Source organism: Artibeus jamaicensis, unplaced genomic scaffold (genome assembly GCF_021234435.1).
Source record: "Artibeus jamaicensis isolate MK-2021 breed Jamaican fruit bat unplaced genomic scaffold, CSHL_Jam_final scaffold_1689, whole genome shotgun sequence".
Taxonomy (NCBI): Eukaryota; Metazoa; Chordata; class Mammalia; order Chiroptera; family Phyllostomidae; genus Artibeus; species Artibeus jamaicensis.
Genome location: NW_026522029.1, coordinates 8475541 through 8502683, shown reverse-complemented (window position 1 = coordinate 8502683; position 27143 = coordinate 8475541). Strand labels below are relative to the sequence as shown.

The following is a 27143-nucleotide window of genomic DNA, read 5'->3' as shown; positions in this document are numbered from 1 at the left end:
CTAATATTTCAGTCGATTCCTCCATCTCTGCACTTTGGCAAGATCTTCTGCAATAGTTCTAATCATTCGGTCAGTAGTTTCTTTCAGAACGATCGCTGTCCTGAGGGCATTATCCAAAGAGGAGTTTAAACCCTGCAGAGGAAAGTCCACACAGTGTGGTTACGTAACTGGACCACCGGGCCTATTGACTGGGTTCTCATTAAACGCTGCAAGGTGGAATTTTTGTGTGGAGTGCTCTGTTCTGCTCTGGCCTGTTTCTGTTTTTGAGAGTTGGTTTCCTAGGAAACCAGTTTGCTGTGGAAGATATTTTTTAGGGCAAGGGACAGAAAAAAGACTGACACATGACTGATGAGCATGAATCAGAGGGTGAGGCCAGCAGCCTGCTGGGGCTGTTCCCCTGCAGTAAGGAGAGAGGGCCGTGAGAAAGAAGAAGAGCCCCTGGGGCCAGTGCCAGGTGTAAACACCCGAAAGGGCAGGGTTATAGCACATGTGTGTAGGAGCATTTGACGGTGGCCTGGGATTAGGTTACTGATCTGAGAATTGGATGTGGCTGGCAGCTGTAACCCCAGTGTCGCTGGGACAGATGTGCCAGCAGCTGGGGACAGTCTCCTGTGCCTTCTGCCTGGGCCAGGGGACTTCTGAAGCTGAGGCACTGTCCACAACGCTGATTCCCCAGGAGCCAGTTCGGGAAGAACCCAGAACCCAGCATGTGGCTGCTCAGGCCATGTGTCCATCGTTAGTGAGCGCACAGACCTTTTAGCAGAGCATCTTTTGATGCCACCATACTGTGAAAAGTTAAAGGCCATCAGTGTCATGGTCATCAAGACCAGGCTTACAAGCTGCAAGGGTTCTAGAACGTATCTTCTGAGTCCTCACCTCAGATTTTGTTTCTTCGATACTGCTCAGGTTGCCGGAGGATTTGCTTCCGGAACTCCTGCAGTAGTGGAAATGGGGCGAGGATGAAGCCAGGTCTGAACTGTAGGCCCTGAAAGCCGTAAGATTGTTTCTGGAAGGCAAAAAACAGCTTGGCGTCTGTGGGGAGCGCCCTCCACCCTGTGGTGCCATGTGCCTGAGTGTGTGTAGGTGGGGAGCTGGGCACACTGGGCCTGCTGTGGCTCTCGTGGTCCCTTTGTGGCTGACCACAGCTGAGCTTTGGAAGGGGGTTCCCATGGCCCTGAAGGGCGTTTCTGCCCAGCATCTGCCTCCTCTTCTGTTGGCACAGAAAGATGCAAAACTCCATGAAGGGATTTTATTCCGTTTTCATTGTTTTGGGGGCAACCTTCTACCCTGCATATTTATGAAACAAATGCATACCAGTCTGCCAAATGCAGACCCTCTCTGAGTTGAATTCATTGTAGCACCTCCTTCCGTAAACTGCTTCCCTGGGCCGGGACACTAACTGCGAGTCTGTCTCGGCGAAGGCCCTGCCTCTGCACTGGGTGACCGGGGGGTCCCAGGGCTACTGCTGCGGTGCCGCCCACTGCACACACATGAGGAACTTTCACTCACAGACGCTGGGTGAAGGGCACTGCCTGGAGTTGCAGTCCGCACAACCCTGGCTGCACAGGCGAGCTGTGGAGCCATCCTCACATCGCCCCCTGGCTTCGGAGTCCTCGTGCTACACGTCACTTCTTTGGTGCAGTCTGACTTCAAGTGCTTGTGAATCAGCACCTTCCTCCCTCCCTCCTCCCTATCATATTAACATCAGCTGGATCTGCCCTCAGGTTGAGAGAGGTGATTCAGCGTCAGGGCCCCAGCTCAGGAAGAGCTCTGGATGGGGCAGTTGGAAAGTGTGGGCTTCAGAGTCCCGTGTCCCCACTTGATGTCTGTCACCCCCTCAGCAATAATAGCCATCACTTGCTGAGTGCTTATGAGCCAGGTCCCTTTCTCAGTGCTTTCAGTGGACTGACTCGGTCCTTGACGAGTTCAGCACCACTGTTACTCCCACTTGGGGAATGACGGAGGAACACAGTGGGGATAGGATGCACAGGGAGGTCAAGCAGCCTGCCCGAGGACGCCAAGTTAAAATGCAAACCCAAGAAGTCTCCAGAGGCCACATTCTTAAGCAGTAGTACCCCACTATGGCAAAGGGCAGTGGGTTCAGACCGAGTGTGACATCAGAGCCTGAACTCTTCACCACTCTGCAACACTATTGGTTCCTCACACAGCCCCCGAACGCTAGACTCTCCATTTCTACCACCCTCGACAGGCTACCATCACCTCCCCTGGACCACTGCTCTAGCCTCTTACTTGGCCTCTGTGCTCAGTCTTTGACTCCTCTTATCATCCTTCCTCACTTCGTAGTTACAATGATCTCTTAAAACACTAAAAATCTTTTAAACCTCCCTGGTTAAAAATCTCCATTGATCTCCCATTATGCCTAAGAGTCTGAAGTCCTGTAGCCAACAAGCCCCAAAACAGCTGGACCCTGCTCATCCCATCAGCCCTCCCTCGCCGGCTCCACCTGTCCCACTGCCTGTCCCTTTTATAAGGCTCCAGCCACACCGTTCCTGGACTCGCTAAGGGCCCCTCCACATCAAGAAGCTCTTTTAGACCAGAATTCTCCCCTGTCCCTCCCTACTGCCCCTTGCTAGTTTATCCACATGTATTCTTTGGAGCTGAGCTTCCCTGAACCCCAAATTAGGTAACCAAGCTGAATGCCCTTCTCGGCATTCCCAAACACTGCCACCTCTACCAAAAAAGTGAGCTCCACGAGAGCAGGGACAGTCATCAACTTTGTCACTGTGTCCTCAGCAGCTAGCACAGCGCCCAGCTGTTGGCACTGTAATACTTGTTGGGTGAATAAGTGATTGAAATATTAGCAGACCTGGGTTTGCATCCTGCCTCTGCTGCTTAGGATCTGGATGATCTTGGGCAGGTAGTTTAATGCACTAAGCACATAGCCAACCAATGGGCAGGCCTTTTTGTTATCAATACCAATAATAAAATAATACTTACTTTCCTGGTATGGGCTCGTGTTCATCCTGAGAAGGTTTTGAATTCCTGTGCTCGGAATAGATCCAGTTTGGTTTTGAACAAGCTGAAAAGTGTTGGCTGTGATTAAATTCAGAGCATCAAAAATGGTCCCTGAATGGTGGCTATGTGGGTGTCATTTCCTGAACTTTTTTGTGTGATTTAAATATTTCATAAAATTGGGGAGCATGGAAAACAAGGAATTTTCTATCTAGTATTCTGAATTCAGGAAGAGAAACTCAGTTTTTAAAAGGAGCGTTATTAGCAGACCAGTGACCAGGTGTCTAGGTTTCCTGGGTGCTGGCCACACGACCCGGGCATGCCGTCTAACTTTTCTGGGCTCGACGGCTTCACATGGAAGTGGAGGGGTAATGGCTTGCAAAAGTTTGAGCCCACTGGATTTCTGAAGTCCTCTCGACTCTAGGAACAAGGATTCTAGCGGAAACTAGCCAGTAAGTCACTTAAGACAATTCTAGAAAATAGAGACTGAACAGAGAAGATAAAGAGATTGAAGGTCCCCCCCCCCCCAATCCCCTCCTTTCTCCTCTATCTTCCCCCTTCCCTCCCAGGCCTCTTGTCTCATTCACTGGTCTGTAGTAGGTAGGCTTCACCTCCCTCACGAGGATCCCGTTTGACAAGGGGACTGGGAGAGGTTGCCTGTCCCTCAGGCATGGACAGGGGGCAGGACCACAGAGTCCAAGTTTAGTCACACCAACCACCAGCCCCATGTCGTGAGGCACAGACACTAGTGAGCTCAGTCTTAGTCCTTGGGTAGTCTCCAAGTATGATTGTGGGTTTGATTTGAAACCTAGAAACTCAGAGTTGGAAAGGGCCATGGGATCATCTGGTGCAGTTCCATCTAGTCCAGTCCTCACATCCACAATGTCCCAGCAGAGCACATTGTGTCCCTGTCTACAGAGGGGCCTTGAGACCTCCCGCGACAGCCCACCCCATTTTCTGTTGCAGTTTCCGTGATGTCTATGCTCCCGGCCATGGCACGCTTACTACCGGAGTCCAAGACTGCAGTTCAGACGACCCGGTCGCTTCCCTCACCCACCTGTTGGAATAACAGGTTCCATGAGCTGCAGACCCAAAGACCAACAAGATAGGAAAGGAACCTGCTCTGTCACTTCTGTGGAGTCGCTGACTGCCAGCTGGACAGTCCACCCACCTGGAGGGTTTGGCAGCTGAGGTCAGTCAGGCAAAGGGCCTTGAGTCCTAAACATTGGCAGTTGTGAGAGATGAGAGTCGTTTGCTCTGTCCGCAGAGAGAGAGAGAGAGAAGGAGCTCTGAAGGTGGGAACGCGCCCACAAGGAAAGGGCGTCAGAGGGCCGGGTAGGGCTGTCCAGAGACAAAGCAAGGATGTGTCCTTCCCGACCTGTTCCCAGCGCACGCTGGCTGCTCGTAGGACGTTCTGCTGTGGGCCTGTTTGGGTTCCTTTCTCTCAGTGGAATGTGGACTCTGGGATGGAGGAGCCATGTCCTATTCATTCATCTTGGTAAACCAATGCTCGTGAGATTTTAATTTTTTCCTAAGCAAAATTTTGCATCGAGGTTAGGAATGATGTTTAAGGAGTGTGAAAATAGCCTATTTCTTCCCATGCTGTCAGCGGGGATATATTTAAAGCTTTTGCCACTCCTGAGGAATAACGGTAACAGCGGCAATTATCCTGTTGGTGGTTTGCTCAGCAAATATTTACAATTTGTTACCCGATTGCACTTGTATAGCACTTAATACCTGTCAAAGTCTTGTCATTAGGATTTCACCTCTCCCAGCCCCAGGCCAGACTCTTGTTCTCCAGACATTGGGCTGGAAGCCTGGGTAGCAGACTGGACAGGGCAGCGGCCCCCCCAGTGGAAGGACTGGCTGGTGTGATGAGGGTCTCCCATTCGCTTGTTTACAAGGATGGGATCATGCAGGAGATGTACTTACAAGACGAAGAATTTTTATTTTCATTTAAAAAGCGGAGCTGGACAAAGGCACTTCCTCCTTCATGATTTGAGTAATTCTGTCCCGGCCTGTTGTATTTATAATGAAATTCTAAAAAGGAAAGGTTAAAAATAGGACTCTGTCTAGGAACAACAGCCCTCCCACTGCTGCCTTCTTCCAAAGCCCCCCAGTCGCCCTCACCTCTAAGTGGTCCTTTCCGGCAGCCTCTCCGGGAGTTCGGAATCTTAGTGCCACAGGTCTCACATTTATTACTCCGCGGTCCAGTGCCAGAAGCCGAGTAGCAGCTCAGTTCTGTATCAGGGCCTGCAGAAACCCAGGTTACAGAAAGACGTGAGTTTGAGTTCCTTTGGTGTGGCAAGTGGAGCTCTCACCGGGCAAGGTGTGCATTGGACACCACAGTGTTGAACTCCTCCGGCCGTGTTACCAAGGGGAGTTGCCAGCCTAGGAGTGCCATCTGTGGTCCCTTTCTGCAACTGAGAGATGTTTTGATAAGGGACAGTTCTGATAAAGTCTTGATTTGTCCAGCGCATGTGGGTGCTCAGTGAAGGTCTGCTGGGTAGGCAGGTCTGTCTGAGTTATGAGACAGTCTTGCATTTGGAGGCATTGTTCCAGATTTGCCCCAGTAAAGCCAAATTCTCTTCTCATCCCTGCTGTGGCCATGAGCTTGTGCTGTGTCACCCAGGTGGCTGGAAAGGTAGTTTTTCCCAGCATTCATTCATGAGCCCATGTAGGATCCTGAATCGTAGCATTGCCCTCCTCAGAGGCCAGTGGTGGTGACCACGTGTGTCCCGTGCAGTTGTTGAACTTGGTCAGCAGGAGTGCAGCTGACCAAGTGCACTTACAGGGCAGCTGTGCAGGTAAGGGCAGAGTCGGGGGCCTGGGCCAGGCAGGCGGGCATGTCAGGCTTGGGTGTCCAAGCAGCATCTCTGCTCCAGGGCAGAGGAAGCTGGGGCGCAAAGCCCCTGCCAGTCTTGCTGTATTCATGTTGGACTCATTCATAATGTTACCTTTCAAAGTGTAAGTCACACACGCAAAGAGTTCTGGAAAGGGTTTTTCTCCTCCAAATTGCATTCAGTCCCTCGTCATTGAATGTCTTCTTAATCCTGAAGCCAAGGAAAGCTACAAAAGGACCACAGGGACAAACCCTGGGAAGGTGGTGTGGTTGGTGGAAAGAGCGAGAGACTCAGTCCTGAATTTGAAGCATGGCTGTGCCACTTGGCTGTGATGGTTGGACGTATGTCCATATATTCTTTGACATGTGCAAGAAGTGGGCTGGATTTAGTGGCTCACTTCTAACAGAATAAGGAGGTAGTGCTGGCATGTAACTTTCAAAACCCAGTCATAGAGGACATTGAAGTTTCCCGTTTCGCTCTCTCTTGGGTCACTTGCTCTGGGGGAAGCTGGCTACCATGTCTTAATAACACTCAGGCAGCCAGTGGCCACGTGAGTGACCCCCTAAGAAACAGACTCTCAGCCCCAGTCATCAGTGCTGGGCACCACCTTCCCTGAGGCCTCTTCACGTGAGAGACGCAGAGCCCAAACCACCCGGGTAAGCTGCTCCCCGACTCCTGACCCACAGACCCTGGACAGTAAAGGTTGGCTGTGTTGAGCCCGTAAGTTTTGGGATCCTCTGTTACCAGTCCGTACATTATTGATACACCACCTGTTTGATCCGGGCAGGGCACTCCATTTCTCTGAGCCTCCACTTCCTCAGCTGTAAAGGTGATAATTCCTACCTCTCAGGGGTGCTGCGACAGCTAAATTCTACGCGCTACACCAACAGTTCTCAAACTTCTGATTTCAGGACCCTTTTATACTCAAAACTGAGGACCCTGGAGAACATCTGTTCTCCATGTAAAGTGACCAGTGCCGTTCGTAAGCCTGTGGTGAGATTGCCCCCTGCATTGCAGAAGGGCGGTCTCCCACGCTCGGCTGAGGTGGACGGGCAGAGGAGAGTCCGCATGCAAGTTCCACATCGTTTTTGCTTGTACAGACCAGACCTTTCCAAGACTCAGTGGGCAGTCCCGAGGCTTTAAAATTTTTTAACTGAGTTTATTTTATAAATATTTTAGTTATGTCATTTAGAAATAATCTATTTCATATTAACAAAACACTTTTTAACAAAAACAACTTTTGAAAATTCAAGAACATTAGAATAAAGTGGCATGTTTTGTGTGTTGGCAAGTATCCTGAACATCGGCCTTAATCAAAAGCAGCTGGGTTCCACGGCTGCATCTCCGTTCCCCCTGTGGGGGTATCAGCCTCACATAGATGCATCGCTAGAAAAGAGAGGACCTCCCGGTCCCCTTGCAAGGGTCTCAGGGACTCCCTGAGGCCCTCTGACCACACTTCAAAAGTTCTGCTTTGTTGTAGCATCTGGTAAAGTAAGTGTTCAGTCACTGAAAATGTGTCACCAACGGAGAAGAACCAGAACTAAACGTGACATGGAACGGCGAGTTACGGAAAGGCTCTTGGCTACAGGCTGTGTGAATGGGAGGTCACTGGACGTCCTCCTCGTTAGCTCTCTGGCCCCCAGGTTCCTCACATACAAGCAGGGCAGACGAGACTCGGAGGTGGTGTTTGTGCTCAGGAGCTGCGTGAGCAGGCAGGCCTCAACCCTGCCTCTCCCCCACCCAGAGCACTTCTGCCAGGGTGGGTGGTGTGCCTAAATTACCTCTGAGAAAGGCTTTTATGACTCAGAGTCATTGAATTCCATGCACTGTGCTCTCTGGGTCTCCTCCCAGCCCTGACTTTCTTTGCTTCTCTGAAATGTGCACTGGAGAGTCGGCAGCAACTCTCGAGTGGCAGTGAAGCTCACAGGTGTGCCTGGTGGGTCATGCTGGGCCCGTGATGACACAGAACCAAGGCCACCTAGTGGCTGAGTCCATGGAGTCCTGCAGGTCCAGCCAGAAGCAGGTTGGCACACTCACCCACCTGACCACATCTTATTTAACTCTATTTGGTTTTTAAGTCTTTGCGTTAAAAAAAAATACGACGTGCAACACCCCAGTCTAGTCAGTGCTGTTCGGAGTGGCAAGCTGGCACCCACCAAGAGCAGCCCCTGTGGAGAGATGCCCGGAAGACTGAGCACCCGCAGCCCCAGGCCCCTCAACTTACTGAGACTTGAATCTGAGAGCAGCGCCTGCTCTTGGAGGGCAGTAAGAAACCTTCTGTGGCAGCTGGTCCTTCTGTGGCCTTTTTTCTCCATGTTTTGCTCCCTAAAAAAGGTGCAGAAGACCCCATAAACTTAGAGTACAAGTCTCCCAAGGGTAGTGAGCGCGTCGGTACAGCCGAAGTGTTGACCTTCCCATGTCAGAGTCTGGGACAAGGCAGCCGGCGGCGGAGTGTTGTCCTCGGCACAGGGCTGTCCTCTGCCTGCCCGCCCGCCCGCCTGCGAGCTCCCCCGTCAGCAGTGGCACCAGGCACAGTGTGGCCTGATGAGAATGTGGTTACCAAAGAGTAAAAGTAAGTCTGTTTTCCTCCCCAGAGGATAAGATCTGATCATTATACCTACATACAAAAATATAGAAACTTGATGTTTGTAACTATAAAAATTTGGAGTTTTTTCCATACTCATGTCTTAAAATCAGTTATCAAAGGAAGAAGAAGCCATGCTATATGTCACATGGCTTTGACTCTCTAAGTACAAACTGAATGTATTTCAAAAGTCCATAAAGTAGATTTGTCTGGTGTCCACAGGGCTAGAAACTAGAGGGGCATCTGGGCTTATCTGTACAAGGCCACCAGGGGGCACCAGAAGATGTCCTCCAGTCACTTCCTCTGCCCCTTCCAGCTTCAGCCTCCCTTCTGGCCAGACCTTCTAACTCCTCTGGAGGGATTCTAATAATAATTCCTAAGCTCTTGCTCAGCCCCTGCGGTGCAGTAATGGACCCCAGGGGAAGCTGGTCATTCTCAGGGTGGAAGGCACCATGCCCAGGATACCCTGGACCGAACTCAAAAGGCAGGAGGAATGGGGACTGACTCCCCGGGAAAGGGGTGAGCCCTGGTGCTGCTTGGCGAACTCGAATGCGTGCAGGTCTCCTGGGGCCCCAGTTTGTGGGCCGGGGGGCCCAGAAGCAAGGCCCTGCCCCTCTTCTTGGAAAAACATGCTGTCCTCCTGAGTCACACTTTCTCACACCTCGTTTTCTCTCTCCACCCTCCTCCCCGGGGGCATTCGAACATCTGCTCTCCAAAGTGGAGAACTTGGATCTCACCCCAGTGAGTTCAGTCCAACATGGCTTTCTTCTTCTGCCTGCTTTAAACTTCTTTGTGCACGGAAATCTTGCCAAACCTAACAGCCGAGGGCAGTTCTACTTGAGGAGACAGTTTTAGTAGCTTAAACCCAAAGTTCTGCATCAGAAATAACACAAAGGGAAAGCACTTCACACGTAGCATCTGTGTCATTCATCTGTGTGTATGCACCACTTTGCAAACGTGATGTCCACCAGCAGGTTTTATAAAGAACACAGTCCATCTAAGAGCGAATCTTCTAAAAAAGTGAAGAGTGTACATAGCCCTCTGTTCAGTGAATTCCTGAGACTGTCACTGACCAAGGGTCCAGTTTATAAGCCATGTGTATGTCTCGTCACCCCCCAGAAGTGCGTTCCCTGTTAGGTCTGACTTTACATTGGGTGTGCTTTTCTCTCCTTTTTCATCATGAAAGAGTGCATCTGGTCTAGAGCCAAGGTCCCTGCAGGGCCTACACTAGAAATTTGGAAGAGAAACATTTAGTACCTAGAATGCTTGATGAAGATGTTTTTAAAATGTATTTTTATTATGCTTAATAAAACCTAAAAAAAAATCCAAAATCTGGATTCTCACTTCAACGGATATGAGTAGTAGTCCTGGGATAGCTCTGGAAGTGGCCCTTGCATTGACAGCCGGAGCTGACCACTGGCACGTTGGTTTAAAGTCCTGTGCCAGGCAGGGTGACACGGGGGAGATGTTGGCACAGACGCCACGGTGCTTCTTTGAGGGAGAGGGGAGCTCATGGAATGCTTCTGACAAGTACCCATTCCCAGAGTGGAATGTTTTCTAACAGGAAACTTCAGTCTTTCAGACCTTGTCACCTACTTCTATTAGAGTCCATTACTACATGTGACAGTGGTTGCCAAACAGTTCCTCCCACCTTGACCCTTGACCTTCCAAAGGTAAATCAGACAAGCTTCTGCCCCACTCCGAGGCGCCTGTGATCTTGAAGGTGGCGCCTCTCCATAACTAATAGAAGCGTCAAGGCAGTGATTCTCAATCTATGGAGGCTAACAATTGCTCCAGTGAGTGTTTCTAAAACATGGATTTCTCCTTCGGATTTCTTATCTGCAACTTTGTGCACGATTTCCCACTCACTACCTTGAAGATTTGTTGCTGAGTAATGACGGGAGAAGTAAGCCCGGAGATTGGGGATAAGGTTTATTTCCGGTATGACGGGGGCAGAGGAGTGAGGGTGGGAGCTGGTATGTGATGGTATGTGACAGTATTCCATATTTCTCTGGGTGGTATTCAAAGGTTCTTGGCCAAGGGAGCTTATTAGAATGAGCTGGGGAGACTGAACACAAGAATTTCTCCCGGGCTCCACCCCTGGCAAGGCTGAAACAGTAGGTGGGGCCGTGGCATGCACATGATTTTAAAATCTCCCTGGTGAGCTTGATGCTGACCCCAGTGCGGAACCGCAGCTACAGAGGTTTGCAGATGGGGAGGAGGCTGTGCTATGTGCCCAGCTCTGAGGTCTGTGGTTCTGTAACTGCGCCAGTGGCTTCTGGCACCCGGTCAGCGAGTCAACACCCACTCTCACTGGAGTCATTATCTCGGGCCCAGCTTCCGCCCACCCTGGGAGTCCGCTCTCACCATGCGAGGACCCGGTGGCAGAAGACACAGCTCCAGCCGGTTATCTCTGCACGTTCCACACGTGTCTGCCTTCTGGAGGGGCTGTGGGGGTCCCACTGCACCAGAAAACACATACAGATGTGGCTGTGAGCACGGAAGTGACTCATCCCTTGGCTGCTCAAGCACAGCCCAGCAGGCAGCCGGGCCAGCTAAACTCCCCACTTAGGGCTGCCTGGTTCTGATTCCTCCCTTGGGGGTCTGTGCAGTGCTGGCCGCCGGGGCTCAGAGAGAGAACCCTTACCACGGCCTCACCTCGACTTCTCTCCACCTCCAAACAGACTTTAAAGCCTGGCTTACAGCAACAGAATACTTTTCCCATTTTTATAGGCTCTAGTTTCAAATTACTCCTAGCTCCTCCAGACGACAAACAGATTTCCGAGGATAAGTTTTAAATCTATCAATCTGACCCTTGGTTAGTGGAGCTCTGAGAGCTTTTCCAAAGAAGTGCCTTCAACTATGAATTGGCACAGGGTTGGTGACTGTCTAGAGGCCTAGGTTATTGTTTCCCAGACAAGGAGACCCCTGGCAGCGCCGGGCACACATTTCTGAGGACGCTTTTCACCCTCCCGGCAAACAGGAGATGCACACACCTTTCTCATCACAAGCAGCGCTGGCCTAAGCAGCGTTGTATGGTAGTTTTTTCCATGCGTGAATTGCTTCCTTAGGAAACGCCTGGGTCAAAGGTTGACAACATGTTTGTGTGATGATAGGAATTGCCAAACTGCTTTCCACCAAGTGCGAATTACACAGCCACTAACAATGTGGGCCACTCGGTGTGACCACACCTGCCTCTGCATCAGGAATTATCAGCAGAAAATGTTTTTGTTCATTTAATAAGGGGGGGTGGCACCCTGTGTTGATTAGCATTTCCTCTGTTACTAAAGGAGATCGGCACTTTCCCAGATGTGGACTTTTTTTTTTTAGATTTTATTTGTTTATCTTTAGAGGGGAAGGGAAGGAGAGAGGGAGAGAAACATCAATGTATGGTTGCCTTTCGTGCGTCCCCTGCTGGGAACTGGCCTGCAAGGAACCGGCCTGCAACCCAGGCATGTGCCCTGACTGGGAATTGAACCGCAATTGTCTGGTTTGCAGGCCCGCACTCAATCCACTGAGCTACACCAGCCAGGGCCCAGATGCGGATTTATTCGCTGTATTTCCTGCCTGTGCTTTTTTACTTCGTATCTTTTGTTCCGTTAATTTTTTGGAGGGTCTCCGTGTTTTCTTGTTAATGAAAACAAGCATGTGCTGATATCACTCACTGCGCCAGGTGCTTCTCCCGAGGCCTCCTTTGTCCCTTCCCACCACCCTGGCCTGTTGTCCCCATTCTAATGATGAACAGCCTGAGGCTCAGAGAACTGACGCAACCCAACAGTGTCATGCCGGGAGTAAACAGGTGACACGCGAAGCTGGGATTTGCTCCTCTCCCAGGGTGCTGTGTCCTTAACCAGGACTCTGCTCCTTAGAGCACTGTGTATACTAAAAATCTCACTACCAAACTTCATTTGCTCGTCACATTTCCCCAGTTGTCTGCTTCAAAAAAAAAATGTGGGTTCAGTTCTGCAAACAAAACATCGATATTGTCAAAGAGGAAGTGGACATGGCCAAGAAACATAGGAAAATGGGTTAAATTTCACAAATAGTCAAAGAAATACAGATTTAACCCACGAGATACCAGTTTTCCCTCTATCGCTTTGGCAAAGGCTAGAAAGAAAAAGAACCAAAAATACAGGGTGGGGTCGGGTTGGAGGCGTGTACTTCCCCTCACTCCGCTGTGGGCGTGGGGACTGACTGCTGTGAGCTTTCCAAGGCCCGCGGGTCAGAGTTTTCAATGTGTACATTTTGGACCACTAACTGTACTCCTAGGTTTTTCTTCTCAGGAAATAACTACGAAAACGTTTGCGTTTGAAATGATGTTACCTGGAAAAAACCTAAATGTCCATTAATGAGGGATTGGTTAAATGAGTCAGGGTACATCCCTATGGTGAAATACAATGCAGCCCTTAGAAGTGAAACTGCAGGCTTATTCTAAGTGATATGTTGAGCTCCTCACAACATAATGTTAAATGAAAAAAAAATCACAAAGTACGATCCCATTTTTGCAAAAACATGTATGGGTGTGCAGAGAAAAAAGACTGGACAGATGTATGTTAAAATCTTAGTAACAACAACAAAACAAAAATGAAAAAATTTAAAAATTAGAAAAAATATTAGTAACACTCAATGAAATATTTATGCCTTTCTCTATTTTATGATTTTTTGTGGGGGCCATAACATATATTGATTGCTTTCGTCATTCAAACACTTCCAGGTTGACAGGGGTTCCCCTGCATGTCACATTCAAGGCCGATTTACACTCCAGACTCTAGGGAGGGCTCCCCTGAGCCCCAGCTGAGATCCAGTGTGTCCTGTCGTTTGCCCTGAGCGTCTCCTGACCTTCCTGAGCTTCCAGCTGCTCGTCTGCTAAAAAGTCTTTGCACGCTGTAAAGCTTTGAACCAACAGAGTTATGACTGTGAGCTGCTTTCAATTGTGTCATTATCGTTCGAGACCCAGGGGTTTTAACCTGAGTTTCCAGTCCGTTCATAATGAGATCATCTCACCAGCAGCCCTGGACAGCAGCTTGGGCCTCACCTGGGAACTTGTTGGAAATGCAGAGTTGCAGGGCATCCAAAACTAGGGACTGGAAGCCTGCGTTTCAGCTTCCATCAGAGGCGCAGGTGACTCGAGGCCGACCACAGCTGGAGAGCCCGGCTCTGGTCCAGCCCCCTGGGCAAGCTCTGAGCAAGTGGTGCTGAGAGGAAAATGTAAGTGATGGGCCGCTCCCAGCAGCGCCAGCCCCCAGGACGCCCCTTGGTGCAGAGCCAGCTGATCTTGTGTGCCCATTTCAAAGTTGCCTTCAGTGATGCTGGTGCCTGGTGGAGTCAGTGGTGTGGCCTGGGCAGAGCAGGACTGGCAATGGACTGAACGCTGCAATCAGAAGACGACCTTGAGGCCCTCTGATCTGGTTGGTCTGGTTTTTAGATAGGCAAAGCCGGCAGTTGGACTTTCAGAATCCGTTCCTGAGTTACCTGGTGCACTGCTGTGGGGGATTATTTGGTTTTCCTTTAAGTGGTCATAGGGAATTTAAAAGCCAGCAGGCCTGGGAGGTGGAAAGGAGCAACTGGAGGTAGAGTATGGTGGGGACATCCTGTGGCCACCTGTCCTCTGCCCCCCTCCCCGCCCCTCTAGTCAGCCTCTCCCAGAGAGTCGCAGAGGCCAGTCCAGGTCCTCTGGGCGCCACTGGGGAGCCAGGCACACGATGTGACCCATGATGCAGGGACCTTCCCCGTGGAGCCTCTCGGACCCTCCCTGGGGCACCCCTGCCTGGAAAGGGGCCTGTCATTGTCCCAGCTGGGGTCTGCGGGGTGGGCGACTCAGGTCCCCCTTCCAGGAGCCTCCTGCATCGTGCTGGGTGCCCCTGTCCCTAGCCCTCAGCACGCACGTGGCCCAGGCCAGGGACTGCCAGCTGCTGCTAGGAATCCGGAGAGCCGCCCACAAGGACTTGTTAGGGCTGCGGTCCTCCAGGTCCTGCACAGGGTGAGCCCCAAGGCACGGCCACATCCCACCTGGAGTCCCGTTTCCTGTCTCCTCCTCTGGCTGCCTCCTCCTTTGCCCCCGAACTCAGTTCCAATCTCGCCTCCTCTGAAAATACTTCTCTGACCCCTTCTCCCTAGTGACTCTACCTCCCACCCCAGATACTTAATAGTCACAGCAGCCAGCACCCAGGGAAGGGGCTTACTGTGGGGGGCAGGGGTGTTGGCCCTGTAGCGCTGCTGGTCTGGGGAAGCACTCAGAGGGGATTTCATTATGAATGGGGAACACTGGGTCAGAAGCGACAATGGCAAAGCTATACGCTATGAACAATAATTCTGTTGATCCAGAGCTTTACAGTCTGCAAAGACTTTGAGAAAAAGCAGTAGGAAGTTTAGGAGGGGGGAACCTGAGGCACAGAGAGGTTATGTGACTTTCCCAAGGTCACAAAGCCACTGAGTGACAGACCAGAGTTTGGACCCAGGCAGTCTGGCTTCAGAGTCATAAGGAATGTGTCATGACTTCCTGCAGAGCCCTTTTAACATTCCGTGATGACCTGTCAGTTTTATTGGTGCCTTGTATGTGACTCTCACAGAAATACAAGCATCACGAGGGCAGATGAGTGTTCATGTTCATTGTCCCCCATACTTAGAAGAGTACCTAACATTTAGCTGTAAACATTTGCTGCAAGCATCAATAACACTAGCAGTAGACTCTGTTTTTACAAAGTTACAGCGTTCTCATCATTTCACAACCGTCGCTGTGATCTTGGGACCGAGAGCAGGCCCAGACCTGAGGGAGCTGCTGGGTGGAAGGCGGGCCTGACTCACCAGGCCCCCTCACCACCTGCAGGATAACTCGGGCCCCTGTCTGCACGGTAACCTGCCTGGAACCTGGGGAACTGCTTCTGAGCGCAGGCAGGGGCTCGGCGGTTACTGTGCTGAGCATCCGCTCTGCGCCAGGCATTCACTCAGATCTTTGGGACCCAGAGACAGGCACAGCGGCCCAAAGACAAAGGGGACGCGGTGCTCTGGGCTCACAGACCAAGCCAAGAGTACTGCCCGGTGTGGGATGGGGGCTGGAAGTGAAGGTTCCTAACATAAATGGCCTAACTCGGAAGCTGGGCCTTGGAATGAATGCCATTTTCCTAGGAGGGTGAGTGTTTTCAGGAGGCAAACACTCATCTGTGGAAAGGCTAACATTTATACAAAATGGGGCGGAAGTAGGTTTACAGTTGTTCTTATGGAAAGTAATAAATAACAATACAAGAATGGACTGTTGCACATTCTCCCAACTGTGAACCTACTTTTGCCCCACCCTGCGTGATCCTCAACATCGAGTCCTTAACTCTGACAAAAAACCTATTCACCTTTTGAATGTCAGCCAGAGGCTATGTCCTCAAATGCTGTCTGAAATGGAAGAATCAATTTTAGCAATTATCCAGATGATTCAGTTTCTCAGAATTTCAGTGTAGTCCGAAATGTTCTGATAGTTGAGGTTACAAAAACAAAAAGTGTAGAAAGACAGTGGGGGTTGATTTGAATTCCTAATTTTGCATCTGTTGAGAATCCAAAAGAATTTCACTTGAGAGAGAAGAATGCAGATGTGGCCTCATGGAAACAGTTCTTTCACTGGGCGTGTTATTCTTTATTTAGAACAGCGAGTACTAAACCATTAAGAGGGAAAATTAAGAGGGATTATTTCCATCCACAAAAATATTACTATTCATGCAGAAGAAATGGCTCTTCAGCGGTTCATCAGTTTAAACTGCCTTATTACAGCCTAGACTAATAAGATAGTTCAAAGCCAACACTTGAAATAGCTTCTAATTTTTACAGTGTGATCCCATTTTAAATAATATGATATAGGGGAGAGGCTGGAAAGTGAGTGACGGACTTTGGAAAGTCAAATTTTCATGAAAGGTTAAAATAGAATTTTGTGATTCCATGACTTAGGACTCTATAAACGCACAGAAGCCATTTTTCCTGGCATGGAATTAGGCTGTAGGTTCCGTATTACCTCATCTGAGGGTGGAGAGGACGGCGGTGGCAAGGCAGCCGGGGTGGCGGGAGGACTCACAGGGGGAGAACTCGCTGAAGTTTGTTTGCCTTGCTCGATCTTCTCTTTAACTTCTTCAAGTAGCATCTCCGACCTGCACATTTCACCTTCCACTTTCCTAAGTAAACATAAACAGGCATCTTACAGGGGATGCAGTCAACATCCCAGTTAGTATCGACACTTCTTGACTACAGCAGGGACCTGTATTGTTCAAGTGGTCTGTCTTCGGAAAGAGCAATAATTCATTTCTTCATTAGCTGTGTATCCTTGGGCAAATCACTTAATCTTGCTGTGCTTCTCATGTTTCAAACAAAAAGTGTGTAGCGTCTACATTTTTTAAAAATGCTCCTGGACAGGCATGTTTATTGCACGTTCTGGAACGAATCGGTAATTTCAACATGATCCTGAACAACATTCTAATGGAATTTTATTAAGAAATGTGTTAAATTCGGTGAGCTGATTATAAAGTCTTAATGAGAGAGTGCAAGAATAGCTAAAGAAAGGTTTGAAAAGAAGCAACACTTCAAAATATAGACTGAACGGTGGTAGTTTAACGCCTGTGTGGTTGCTGTAGAAACAGATGCCTAGTTCCATGGGAGGGACAGAGCAGATACCCATGGAGATTCTGTGTAGGAGAAAAGTGCCTTTTTCAACCAGTGGGGAAAGGCTGGCCTGTTCGGTAAGTGGTGGGACAAAGACCTAAGCGTGGAAAACCACGTTGCTAATCAAATAAAATACAGGGAAATATGTTCTACCCTAGCAGGCAGAAGAGCAGAAAGTAGGGCACAAGGAGAGAGACCAGAAATATAAAGGAGGAGAGATGATGACCTGTGGCCACAGGTTGTGGGAAGAGATGGGGCTGGAGAGGCTGGAAAGTGAGTGAAGGAAGAAGGGGGGGGTGATCTGCAATCAAAATTGCAGATTTGGGGATGGAGAAAAGGCATTTTTGAGGGAATTTGTGATCTTTTAGGCAAAGCACAAGATGGTAATACCAGGAAGAGGGGCTTGGTGGAGGCAGAAGGACCCCATTTCTTGGCTCCCTGGCTCGGGTGTTGGTGTGTGAAAGAATCAAGCCACTTCCAGACTACGTTCTGACAAAGGGGATGCGTGAAATCCAAAGGGCTATTTTTGCACTTTACCTCTTAAAGGCAATAATAAGGTTTTAATAAGAGCACATCAGTTGACTTCAACAAGTGATTAGTCCGTGACTTTGCAGAATTCTTTCCCCTACAGAAAGCCATCTGCAAAGGCCTTTGGACTCAACTCAGAAGGTTCTCGACACACCAACACCTCAAGGGTAGCATGGGGTTCTGCTCATTGACACGTACACCCACGTGAAAACAAGAAGACCAGCCTCTCACTGAGTAGCTCTGCTTGCTTTGAGGCGGCTTTGCTGCATTTTGAGGGAGGCTGGGTCCTTCCCTCGCCCCAGTGTTAAAAGCTTTTCCTGTGGATGGGGTGTAATCCCAGTTGAAACTCGGTTTATCCTGGGGCCAGGTGCTGCGTGGGTGGGACTGGGGTACAAATGAGGCATTGATTACATCGCTTTGGTCTCAATGTGCACAGAGCCCTGTCTTTACAACTCCTGCCAACAAGTGGGATTCCTTGGAAAATATCCTTAGTCCATTTGTTTTTCAACAAATAGGGAAAGCAGGTGGAGATCTTTTTTTTCCCCTGAAAAAAAAAATAAGACTTTGGCAGGGGGAGCAATATTAAAACCCCATCCTTGCTGTCTAATTACTCAGTATTGAAATAACAGTACACAGAGGTTTCGTTCATTTGAAAAAGTAAAATTATACTTTGGGGTAAGTACCACAGCATGCGAGTGCTAAAATATAGACCATTAACATATTTTGGCATAAAAATGTGTTAAAAATGCTATGAATAGAAAGAGCTGAACTTACAAATATTGAGCCCAGTAAATGGATTCTTTTCATTCATAGCAGGAAATTATATGGGCAGAACCCAGGCCCCGATTCCTGGAATACATCATAAAGCTGTTTGGATTGGAAAGAGAGAGCGGTCATGTGCCATAAAAATGGCCGCTGGAAACTTGAGCGTGAACGTGCCTCCAAGTTTCTAATGTGGATTAACACAGGAGTCCTTTGACTTTAAGTTTTAATGTTTTCCCTTTTACCAGGGTTTGTGGGGTCCTCACCCCAGCATTCACCAGCTGACAGTAATCCTCTCCTGCCCACAGCCCCTTTGGACTTGTCTGTGCCTGAGAAGGAAAGGGGGGAAAGAGGGACAAAAGAGAAGAAGAACCAGACGGGAGAAGCAGAGGCAGGAATGGCGTGAAGGAGTGGACGGAGGGGCGGGGGGGGGGGGGCAGAGGAGGCCCTCCAGGGTTCAACCGTGAGCCTCTCTAGGGCTCTCCCCGGTCTCAGAACCCAGTACAGTGACATGCCCTGAAATGCAAGATGGTGGCACAGTTGTCCCCCGGATGAGACAACTGTGCCTCCAGGGGACAACTGTTCATTTGGGACACTCCATCTGGGTCACCACCTGGCACGGGACCTTACGCATAGCAGGAATTCTTTCCTACTTCTTTCTCGGGGTGACACCCTCCCATCTCGCACAGGCTAAACCTGACCTTTCCGGATCAAAGTCACCGCCGGTTGGGGGTTCATGCTTGCAGACTTGCTGCTTCCAAGTCAGATGCTTGTCCTTATTGACCACGAACTCCTGCTCCAGCCATGCAAGATGCCCCTGCAGTTTCTCCAGGGCCTGGAGTGGAAAAGTCACTGGAATCACTCTCCTGGAACCCCACGCGTGGAGTTGTTTGTTCCCCCAAACCACAGAGGGTGTACCCTCCAGTAGTGTCAAAGCAAAGCCACCGTCCTTCTCCTGGCCCTCGTGTTGTGCCAGAGGCTGACACCTAAAACAGACAGAGCCATCACAACATTCACACCGCCCTCAGAGGGCAAAGCTGGGAAGTTCACTGCCTCCGATTTCTCTCCCAGAGCCCACCCAGGGGCCCCTGGACTTCCTTAACAGGATGTGAATAATCCTATTTGCCCAATGACTTTTAGCTTATGTAGCACGTTCCCATTCATTATCCTGTTTAATCGAGGCATCGGTGTTGTAGGTGTTGCAAAGTAGATACTATTATCCTGGTTTTATAGAAGAGGAAGTGGGAGCGGTAGGAAGCAGGTCTGATGCCACGTAGATCTTAAAAAGAAACTGCACTTAGGGGACCCGGGTTCGAGTTTATGGCACTTAGAGGGTGAGACGGGAAGGAACAGCTGGAAGCTGAGCCACAAGCTGTGAATGGGTCTTCTAGACGGTGCCACGTCACCACCCGCAGCCTCGTAGGAGAATGTTTAAGCTGGGCAGGCGACGGGGCTTGTCTGAAGGGCAGGGGCTTTAGCTGTGCAGCTGCAGTCGCTGAACAGTCCCTGAGCCCTGCTGTGCCTGGCCTTGCGCTGAAAGTATGATGGATCTAAAAATTGGATTAGGCACAGTCCCTGGTCTCCGGGACTTTATCCCAGTTGGGAAAAGAAACCAAGGATCGGAGTCCTTTGCCACGGCTCCGTGAAAGGAGGGAGACTTAAGTCAGGCTTGAAGGATGCTCAGGAGGGCCCAGAGCAGGCAGCATCCATGAAAATAGAGAGGAAAGGGACGTTTGCAGAGAGATTCCCAAGGGCTGGAACATACCACAGCAGGGTTAAAGGATCAGACACACCAGGGTTCAAGTTCAGACTCCGTCACCTATTCATTGTATGGTTTTAGTGAACTTGAACTCTAAACTTCAATTTTCTCATATGGTGAAAATTAAATGAGATAATGCTTAATTCCAGGAGCATAGTACATCATAGATGGTAGCTATCATTGTCTTCATTATCAACTCTTGTTATTATAAAAAATGAATAAGTTTGGAAACATATTGGCCGTTGGATATAAAAAATGGCGAGTGTGGCAGATGTTTTCCATTTCTCCCTCCAGATGCATCCTCCATCGTTCTCTGGGCCCCACCCAGGAAGCTGACCTTCCAGGGACAGCAGCAACAGGAGGGAGGAACCGAAGATGAATGGGGTAAGGGGTCTTTGTTTCCCCGACTTCCTCCTGCTGGTATCATCATGGACTGGCTGTGTCTCTACCAAAAGCCACAGAGCTTGCCAGCTACTCCCGCAGCTGCAGCTACTCTCCTCGGGCGCCAGTACCTGTTCTTCCTCTGTCCCTTCTGCTCCACTGTTGTTTTCCTCTGCTCACCGGTTTCCCGTAACCTTGCCCCCACTGTTGTTGAACGGTGCCTCCTTAAAGTCTCCCCGAGTGCTCCACTGGAGCAGGCCACCTGGTTCCTGCCAGGCCTCGGCCTGGGGCTGAGACTCTCCAGGCAGTGCTCAGGAGTCCAGCCAGGGAGATGGGCAGAATGTGGAAGACCTAACTAAATGAGGAATTTGCACGGGCCACACTTTTCAGTGAAGGTAGCAACATCAGCAATTTGTACAGTGTTGGGCAAGGGAGAACTTTCCGTGAGAATGGGATACCCAAGTAAAGATGCAAATGTGGAGATGTGGATGAGAAGTTAGGACTGGCCATGGAGGGATTGGCAGGACAAAAGTGACATTAAAGCCTTGAGAATTCTTTCTTGAGAAAGAATTAGGTGTTCAAAGCAGAGAGACAAGGGAAGCCCATTTTAAGTTAGGATCTTGGATTTCGAATCATGTTTTACACCTCAGAAGAAGACAGGGGAAAGCTTCCCAGCCATAAATGGTCCTCGTGAATTCTTGTAAAACTCTGAGATGGGAAGACATGCTCCCTGAGATTGTACCACCAATATGTAGGGCCACGATGTCTGCTCCGAAATCAGAGTGCTTTCTACTGCTCTGTGCTGCTCACTCGGAGGTCAGTCTTAGCTGCGTCTGGCCATCTTCCCACACCGGAGCAAAGGGCCTGAAGTCCCAGACCCAGGGGTGCTGTCAGGAGTCACCTGCCTCTCCTCTCTGTCCCAACATGAATCCCCATGTCCCTCTAACACCAGGAAGAAGCGTCCTGAATCAAGGCCTCAGAAGGCTAGTGCCTTGAACCAGTTCCCTCTGCTTTGCTCAGCCCTTTAAAAGTCTGTGTTCTTCCAGTTCCTGAAAGCTCAGGTTTATGGAGACCCCCTTCATCATTCACTCCTGATCTCCTGCAATCCGGCTCCCGTAGACCCACCACGTCACTGAAACTGGGCAGGCCAAGGCCCCTCGAGGCCTCCGGGTTGCCAGACTCAGCGCACAGCTTGCTTTCCTTCCCACGGAGCACCTTTGGTGGTGTGGCCCACTCCCCACTTCTTGGGGCCCTGTTTTCTTGGCTTCTGCAGCACTGCCCCTCCCAGATCTGCCTTGGCCTTTTGAGTCACTCCTCCTAGGTCTCCTTGGTGGACCCTTCTTCTTTCACCTGCCAGTGGGTGCTGTTTCCCGTGATTCTAACCTTGGACTTCACTGCTTACTCTGTGGGTTTGCCTGGGCAGTCCGGCATACCCAGTAGCTTCAACCACAGCCACACCCAAATCTACCTTTTCGGCCCAAACTAGTCCTTAGAGATCCAGCTCCACTGCTCTAATTGTCTACTGGACCCTTCCAATCGGATGTCCCACAGGGAACTCAAAATGTCCCAAACTGAACTCGCCTCCTGCCTGCCTCCCACACCCACTCTGAACTGGATCCTCCACTTTTATTCCTGACCTTTGTTGCCCCAGATAGCAATCTGAAGTTCACCCAAGCCTCCTCCCTTCCTTTACTCAGCCCTTTCAATCTGCCAGCACTTCCTTAAACCCTTGGACGCATCCTCTTCTCATCCTCTTGGCAGCCCTGGTTCAGGTCCTCGTGGCTTGTTCCCTGGATATGGCTCCCTAGCTGGTCTCTGTCCCTACAGTCTGGCCCACAGGACGCTCTCCATTTCTCAGCTTGAAACCCTCCAGTGTTGCCCATCACTCAGCCTCAGGGTGAAACCGAGCTCCTGGGTGTGAGTCAGAGGGCTTTCCTGGTGTTGCCCATGTCTGCCTTTCTGGTCCCGCCCTCCTTCACCACGTGTACCCCAGGTCCTGTCTGTTCTAGTCCATTGCAGTGACATGCGGTTCCTTGCCTGTCAGCACTTTCTTGTCCCTGGGCCATTGTACCTACCAATCTGTTGTTCCTGGGGGACTATAAGCTGCTTGACCAAGAAGTTGTTCCATCATCTCCAAACGTCTAGTGCCTGGTATAGACTCCGGGACACAGGAAGTCCCAGGTAAGTGTTTGTTGAACAAATAAATGAGTTGTTAAATTAGCATGATGATCGAATGGGTAATGAATCATGTCTCTGACATTTGGATCCTCCTGGTTTTGGGGCGCTGTCTGGCTTCCAAAGCACAGCCTGCCCCGAGCCTTGCTTGCGTCGTTTATGTCAGGACATCTGACCACCTGCCTTGCTGTTGCCCAGCGGCCTGAACTACATCTTCAGCTCAGCCCATTTCTGGCTCTGGTGGCCTCTGCTTTCAGCCCCATTGCCAGGCTCCACCCCCACTTCTCTCGACTTGGGCACTGATGAACAAGGTGTTACAATGTAAATTAGTGACTTGATTAAATACACCGAGCCAGGATATGAAGCCCAAAGATCTTGATCTGAAAAGTACAGCTTTAAGATCAATTTTAAGTTATCAAAGTTTTATATATTGAGTTGCCAGGTATTGGCAATTCTTACAGCCGACATCCCTGGGACCCACAAGCTCTTGGATGGGCCTTATCACCCTTTATAATGGCTGGTGTGCTCTTCTCTTGAGCCTCCCCTGGTCTCAGAGTTATTATGGGTCAACGGTGAAGAAAAACAGCCATGAGTAATAGATCCCCTGAGAAACAGGGTGGGCTCAACATGTAGAGAAATAGAATTCTAGCTGTTTTAGCCCCTGACCTCAAATCATTAGTGAGACTGGAACCTCAGCATGGGGACAAGGTGAGGGGGCTCTGGGAAGATAAGATGGGGTTACGGGGAAAAGAGGAAATGGCCTAAATTAAACATTAATGCAATTGTGTACTAAACGGTTACTGTACAACCAACTTGAAATAAGTTATTGAGGATCTTAATGCGATTCAATTTAGCACTAATGACTGAGGGCATAATACATGTGTGACGCAAGGCCAGGCCTCTGGGGGACGTGCAGCTACGGAGAGAAGGAGACAGGATGGCCGCCCTTCGTCTCCAGCAGAACACGCCCACCTGGGCAGACGCGGCCCGGGGCCATGAAGCTGTTTGTGTTTGCCCCCCTCAAAGTCTCTAGGAAAGGTGTTTAAAACAGAGTAACGGATTACCAGCCTCTTGTCTCGCGTGTGACGGGGGGAGTCCTGTGCTATGCTTTTGGAGAATTCTTGCACCTGCAGCGAGAAAAGGCAATATCATCAATGACGTGGTGTTGTATGTTGAAACGTGGTTACTTCTGTGGTTCCCAATGAGCTTTAAAGGTATTACTTTACTCCTCAGCCGATCAGTCTGTTCTCTCAACTTCTGACACATCCTTTTCTGGTGGGATAGCTTCTGGAATATGTAAGAAGAGCTTGCAGGAGGGTTTTTCTGAGAGGGTGATGTCAACTGAAAGAGACTTGTCTCGGATTCTGTTCCTGTATAAGAGAGAATAAATACATTTTGGCTACCAGTCATTGCGAGTTCATTACAAAGTCATTAAGTACAGAAAACTGGAGCTGGGGGCAGGCACCACCATTCACTATTTAAAAAGTTTCACCGTGGGTATCTACACGGAAGAGGTTTAAAAACGCTCGTACCTGTGAGACGTTCCCGGTAGATGTGCCTCGTGGGCTCCGTCTGCGTAATTAGAGGACAAGAAAGCATTACTGTGGGCGCTGATCAGTGACGCCGTCATCAGAATGACCTGCCACGTTCTGGTCACGGGGCCGGCAGCCGGGTGATATATGTCAAGGGCTGGGCCCGATGCCAAGGTCGAATTGCCCTCTTGACACTCACCTCTGGGGCGACCCAGGGAGGGCAATTACCCCATCACTGCAACCCTCAGATTCCTCAGCAGTGAATGGGACAGTGACAGAACCTGCCCTGCAGGGTTGTTGTGGGGGGTTGAGTGTGAACTTCTTAACACAGTCTTAACATGTGGGAGGTGCTGAGTGCGTGCTAGCTGTCACTGCTGTCTGGTCTGGTGCCGCTGTGTGAGCTACACAAACATGTCTCCTGGAACACGAGCTCTGTGAAGGCAGGCGCCCTGGGGTCTTGTCTTCAGGTCTGCGTCCCTCACTGACACCAAGCTCGTGGGAGCCACACTCGAGAGAATCCTGTAAAATGGTGTCCGCTAAATTCCAACACGGGTGTCGGGACAGCGATTTCTACGCAGGACGGGCGCGTTTCCGCTCCCCACAGGCTGGCCGGACAGGACTTTAACTTCCAGAGCGGTTCCCCTTGAGGGGCATCCGTCGTGCACAACCCGTACAGCTCAGAAACACGCCAGAGGCAGGGAGCAAAGCGGGCCCGGTCACACCAGACTCGGAGGGTTACGAATGCCTCCAATACGATGGCTGTGGAACCTCCAGGGTCCAGTTCTCCAGCCGGAAATGGAGGGACTGGGGAAAAACCGGACCCCTGACTTCAGACGCCCTGATCCTACTGACGCTGGGCGTGGAGAATCGGGCACCCCCGGGGTCCTCCTGCAAGCAGGAGGAGGAAGAACCCTGACATTTGCCAGGGTCACAGGGGTGCAGACTGACTTCTCCATGACTTAGGTGGGCTGCGGGCTCCAGGGGCGGGGTGCGTGGGGGGTCTGTTCAAACTCCCTAGCAGAGGGCTCAGCTGCAAGGGAAGGGAGTTGGGAGCCTGAGAAGGTGGAGAGGGAAACGCAGACGGCATTCAGGCCGGGGTGCGGCTCACACGAGGCTGAGACAGGAGCACGCAGTGCTGGCCAAGTGCCAGAAGAAGGGAAATGTTTACCTCGATGGTTAATGTTAATTTCCCTGACTACTGAATCTCAAACAATCTGTGAGATCTCGAGCCTCAGAGTGTGGGAAGTTGGGGTGGGTGGAAAGACGGGTAAAATACATTTAGCGTTAATAACTAGGAATAGGTGGAAGACACAAGGCCCAGGCTCTGGCGGAAGTTAGGCAGTGGAGAGAGGAAGATAAGGTTGCTGCCCTCGAGAGACTTCAAGTCCAGTGGGAGAAGCAGTTTCCAGATTCGGGGTCAAAGCGGGCTCAGATAGCTGCCCATCAGAACACGGAACAAAGGAGGAGGAGATTGGGGGGGGCGGGGTTCTGAGAAGTCCTGAGGCCCATGGGGGTTTGAAGCAGAGACACGGGGTGTCCCATGTAAGGCAGGAGTTCAGGGTGCTCAGGGCCTTGGAGGGGGGTCAGGGTCAGCTGGGAGACTGAGGGCAACTTCGAGGGGAGAAGGGCTCAGTTTAGAAGGGTAGGACGGAGTTAAAAAAAAAAAAAGATAGGGGAACTCAAATCCCAAGAATTTGAAGAATTTGCATTTTATTCCGTGATGTGTTGTTATTAGCCCAGTCCCCCATTCTTCTCCTGAGCACGCCCGCTGGGCTTCTGGGAGGTCACAGTGCCCAGTCAGAACTAGAACCCCGGGGCACCCCAGAACTAGAACCTGGTCTCAGACCCTTCCAAAGACTCACACTGACCCAGGCGCAGGGAGGGCCCCGAGTCTGTGTCTCCTGGAGGGGACTTTCACTTACCTCTGTCTCTAAGGAGGGGTCAGGAGTTTTCCTTTCCTGCTCTTCTTTCTCAACCCAATTTGACCTAGACAGGCTTTCTAAAATATCTTGCACAAGAGCTAACCTGTCTCTCAGTTCATGAGAAAAGTGGTCTTGTGTATCTGTTGGAAGCGGTTTATCGATTATGTTATTTTCAGGGATTTTCCCTGTGGGAGCAATATTAGAGAAATCAGAGAACCGGTAATGGACTTGATCACACCGGAACCTGTGGCCTGATCCTGTCTTTTCAGTCTGGTGATTCTGAGGTGTCTGCCCTTGGCGACCTTTTTGTTTATGGCTTGGACTCTTGGCTTCAGTTAGAAAATTGGAGCTTTCCGGATGGCTGCCGTCTCCAGCGGCCACTGGCTCTTCCAGCTCAGAGGTGCTTTCTTCTGCGGCGGTTGGAGAACGGCTGGGCTTGGTGCCGCTCTCTTCATCCCTCTCAGGGTCAAGTTGACCGGTGAGCTCTGGGGCTTGCTCTTCTGGCCAAGAACTCTTAACGTAACGCACAATGATGCTTTTAACAATGGCCTCGACAGAACTGTCGGGATTAGAGATCTCTGGCAGAGTTTCACAGTCGATGCCTTCACCTTTTAAAAATTCCTCTCTGGAAAGGTGATGCTGTAAAATATCGGAAATGTTTGACTTCGGAAGGTCTCCTCTAGCTGGACCGGGAGGATCTGTGGTGTATTGTTGCTCTTCATCGTACTTTTTCTCAACAGTGTTTTCATTCATTTTATCCATGGTCAGCACTGTGTCTGCATTTCTGCACCATGTAGCCCCTTCTTGAGGGTCCCCTGCTGCTGAACTCACTTGATCCGAGACGCCCAGAATGTGGTTCTTCGAAGAAGGGCGGTGATCATCCCACAGCTTAGTCTGGGGGGGAAGCCCACCGTAAGGCAGACCCTCCTGTCGCTTGCAAGTCCCATCTTCTGCGAGATCGGCTTCATCCATGTGTGTGCAGCCTGACCTTCGTGCGTCATGCCTGCCCTTGGAGTCCTTAACTGTGACTGTAGACCAGGTTTTCATAGG

General features: G+C 50.3%; 1 protein-coding gene across 1 annotated transcript; it reads right to left on the bottom strand.

Annotated features, from left to right (window-relative positions):
* Positions 1-27143, bottom strand: AKNAD1 (AKNA domain containing 1). The gene is made up of 14 exons (XM_053655865.1): positions 26094-27143; positions 24172-24211; positions 23861-24009; positions 23704-23766; positions 19026-19159; positions 16394-16550; positions 10768-10862; positions 8041-8141; positions 5104-5226; positions 4906-5013; positions 4031-4144; positions 2959-3040; positions 877-1006; positions 1-132 (listed from the first exon to the last, which is right to left on the bottom strand). The coding sequence occupies exons 1-14, from the start codon at positions 27138-27140 to the stop codon at positions 1-3; spliced, it is 2475 nt and encodes an 824-aa protein (XP_053511840.1). The 5' UTR covers positions 27141-27143.

Bases quoted from the DNA above. Each gene is read 5' to 3' on its own strand.
- AKNAD1 (XM_053655865.1), bottom strand. From the start codon at position 27,140: ATGAAAACCTGGTCTACAGTCACAGTTAAGGACTCCAAGGGCAGGCAT. The intron at 16,551-19,025 runs GTCAGGTTTAGC...ATGTTTACTTAG, and splicing joins GGTGACTTTGATCCGGAAAG to GAAAGTGGAAGGTGAAATGT. The intron at 1,007-2,958 runs GTAAGTATTATT...TTTGCCTTCCAG, and splicing joins CACGAGCCCATACCAGGAAA to AAACAATCTTACGGCTTTCA.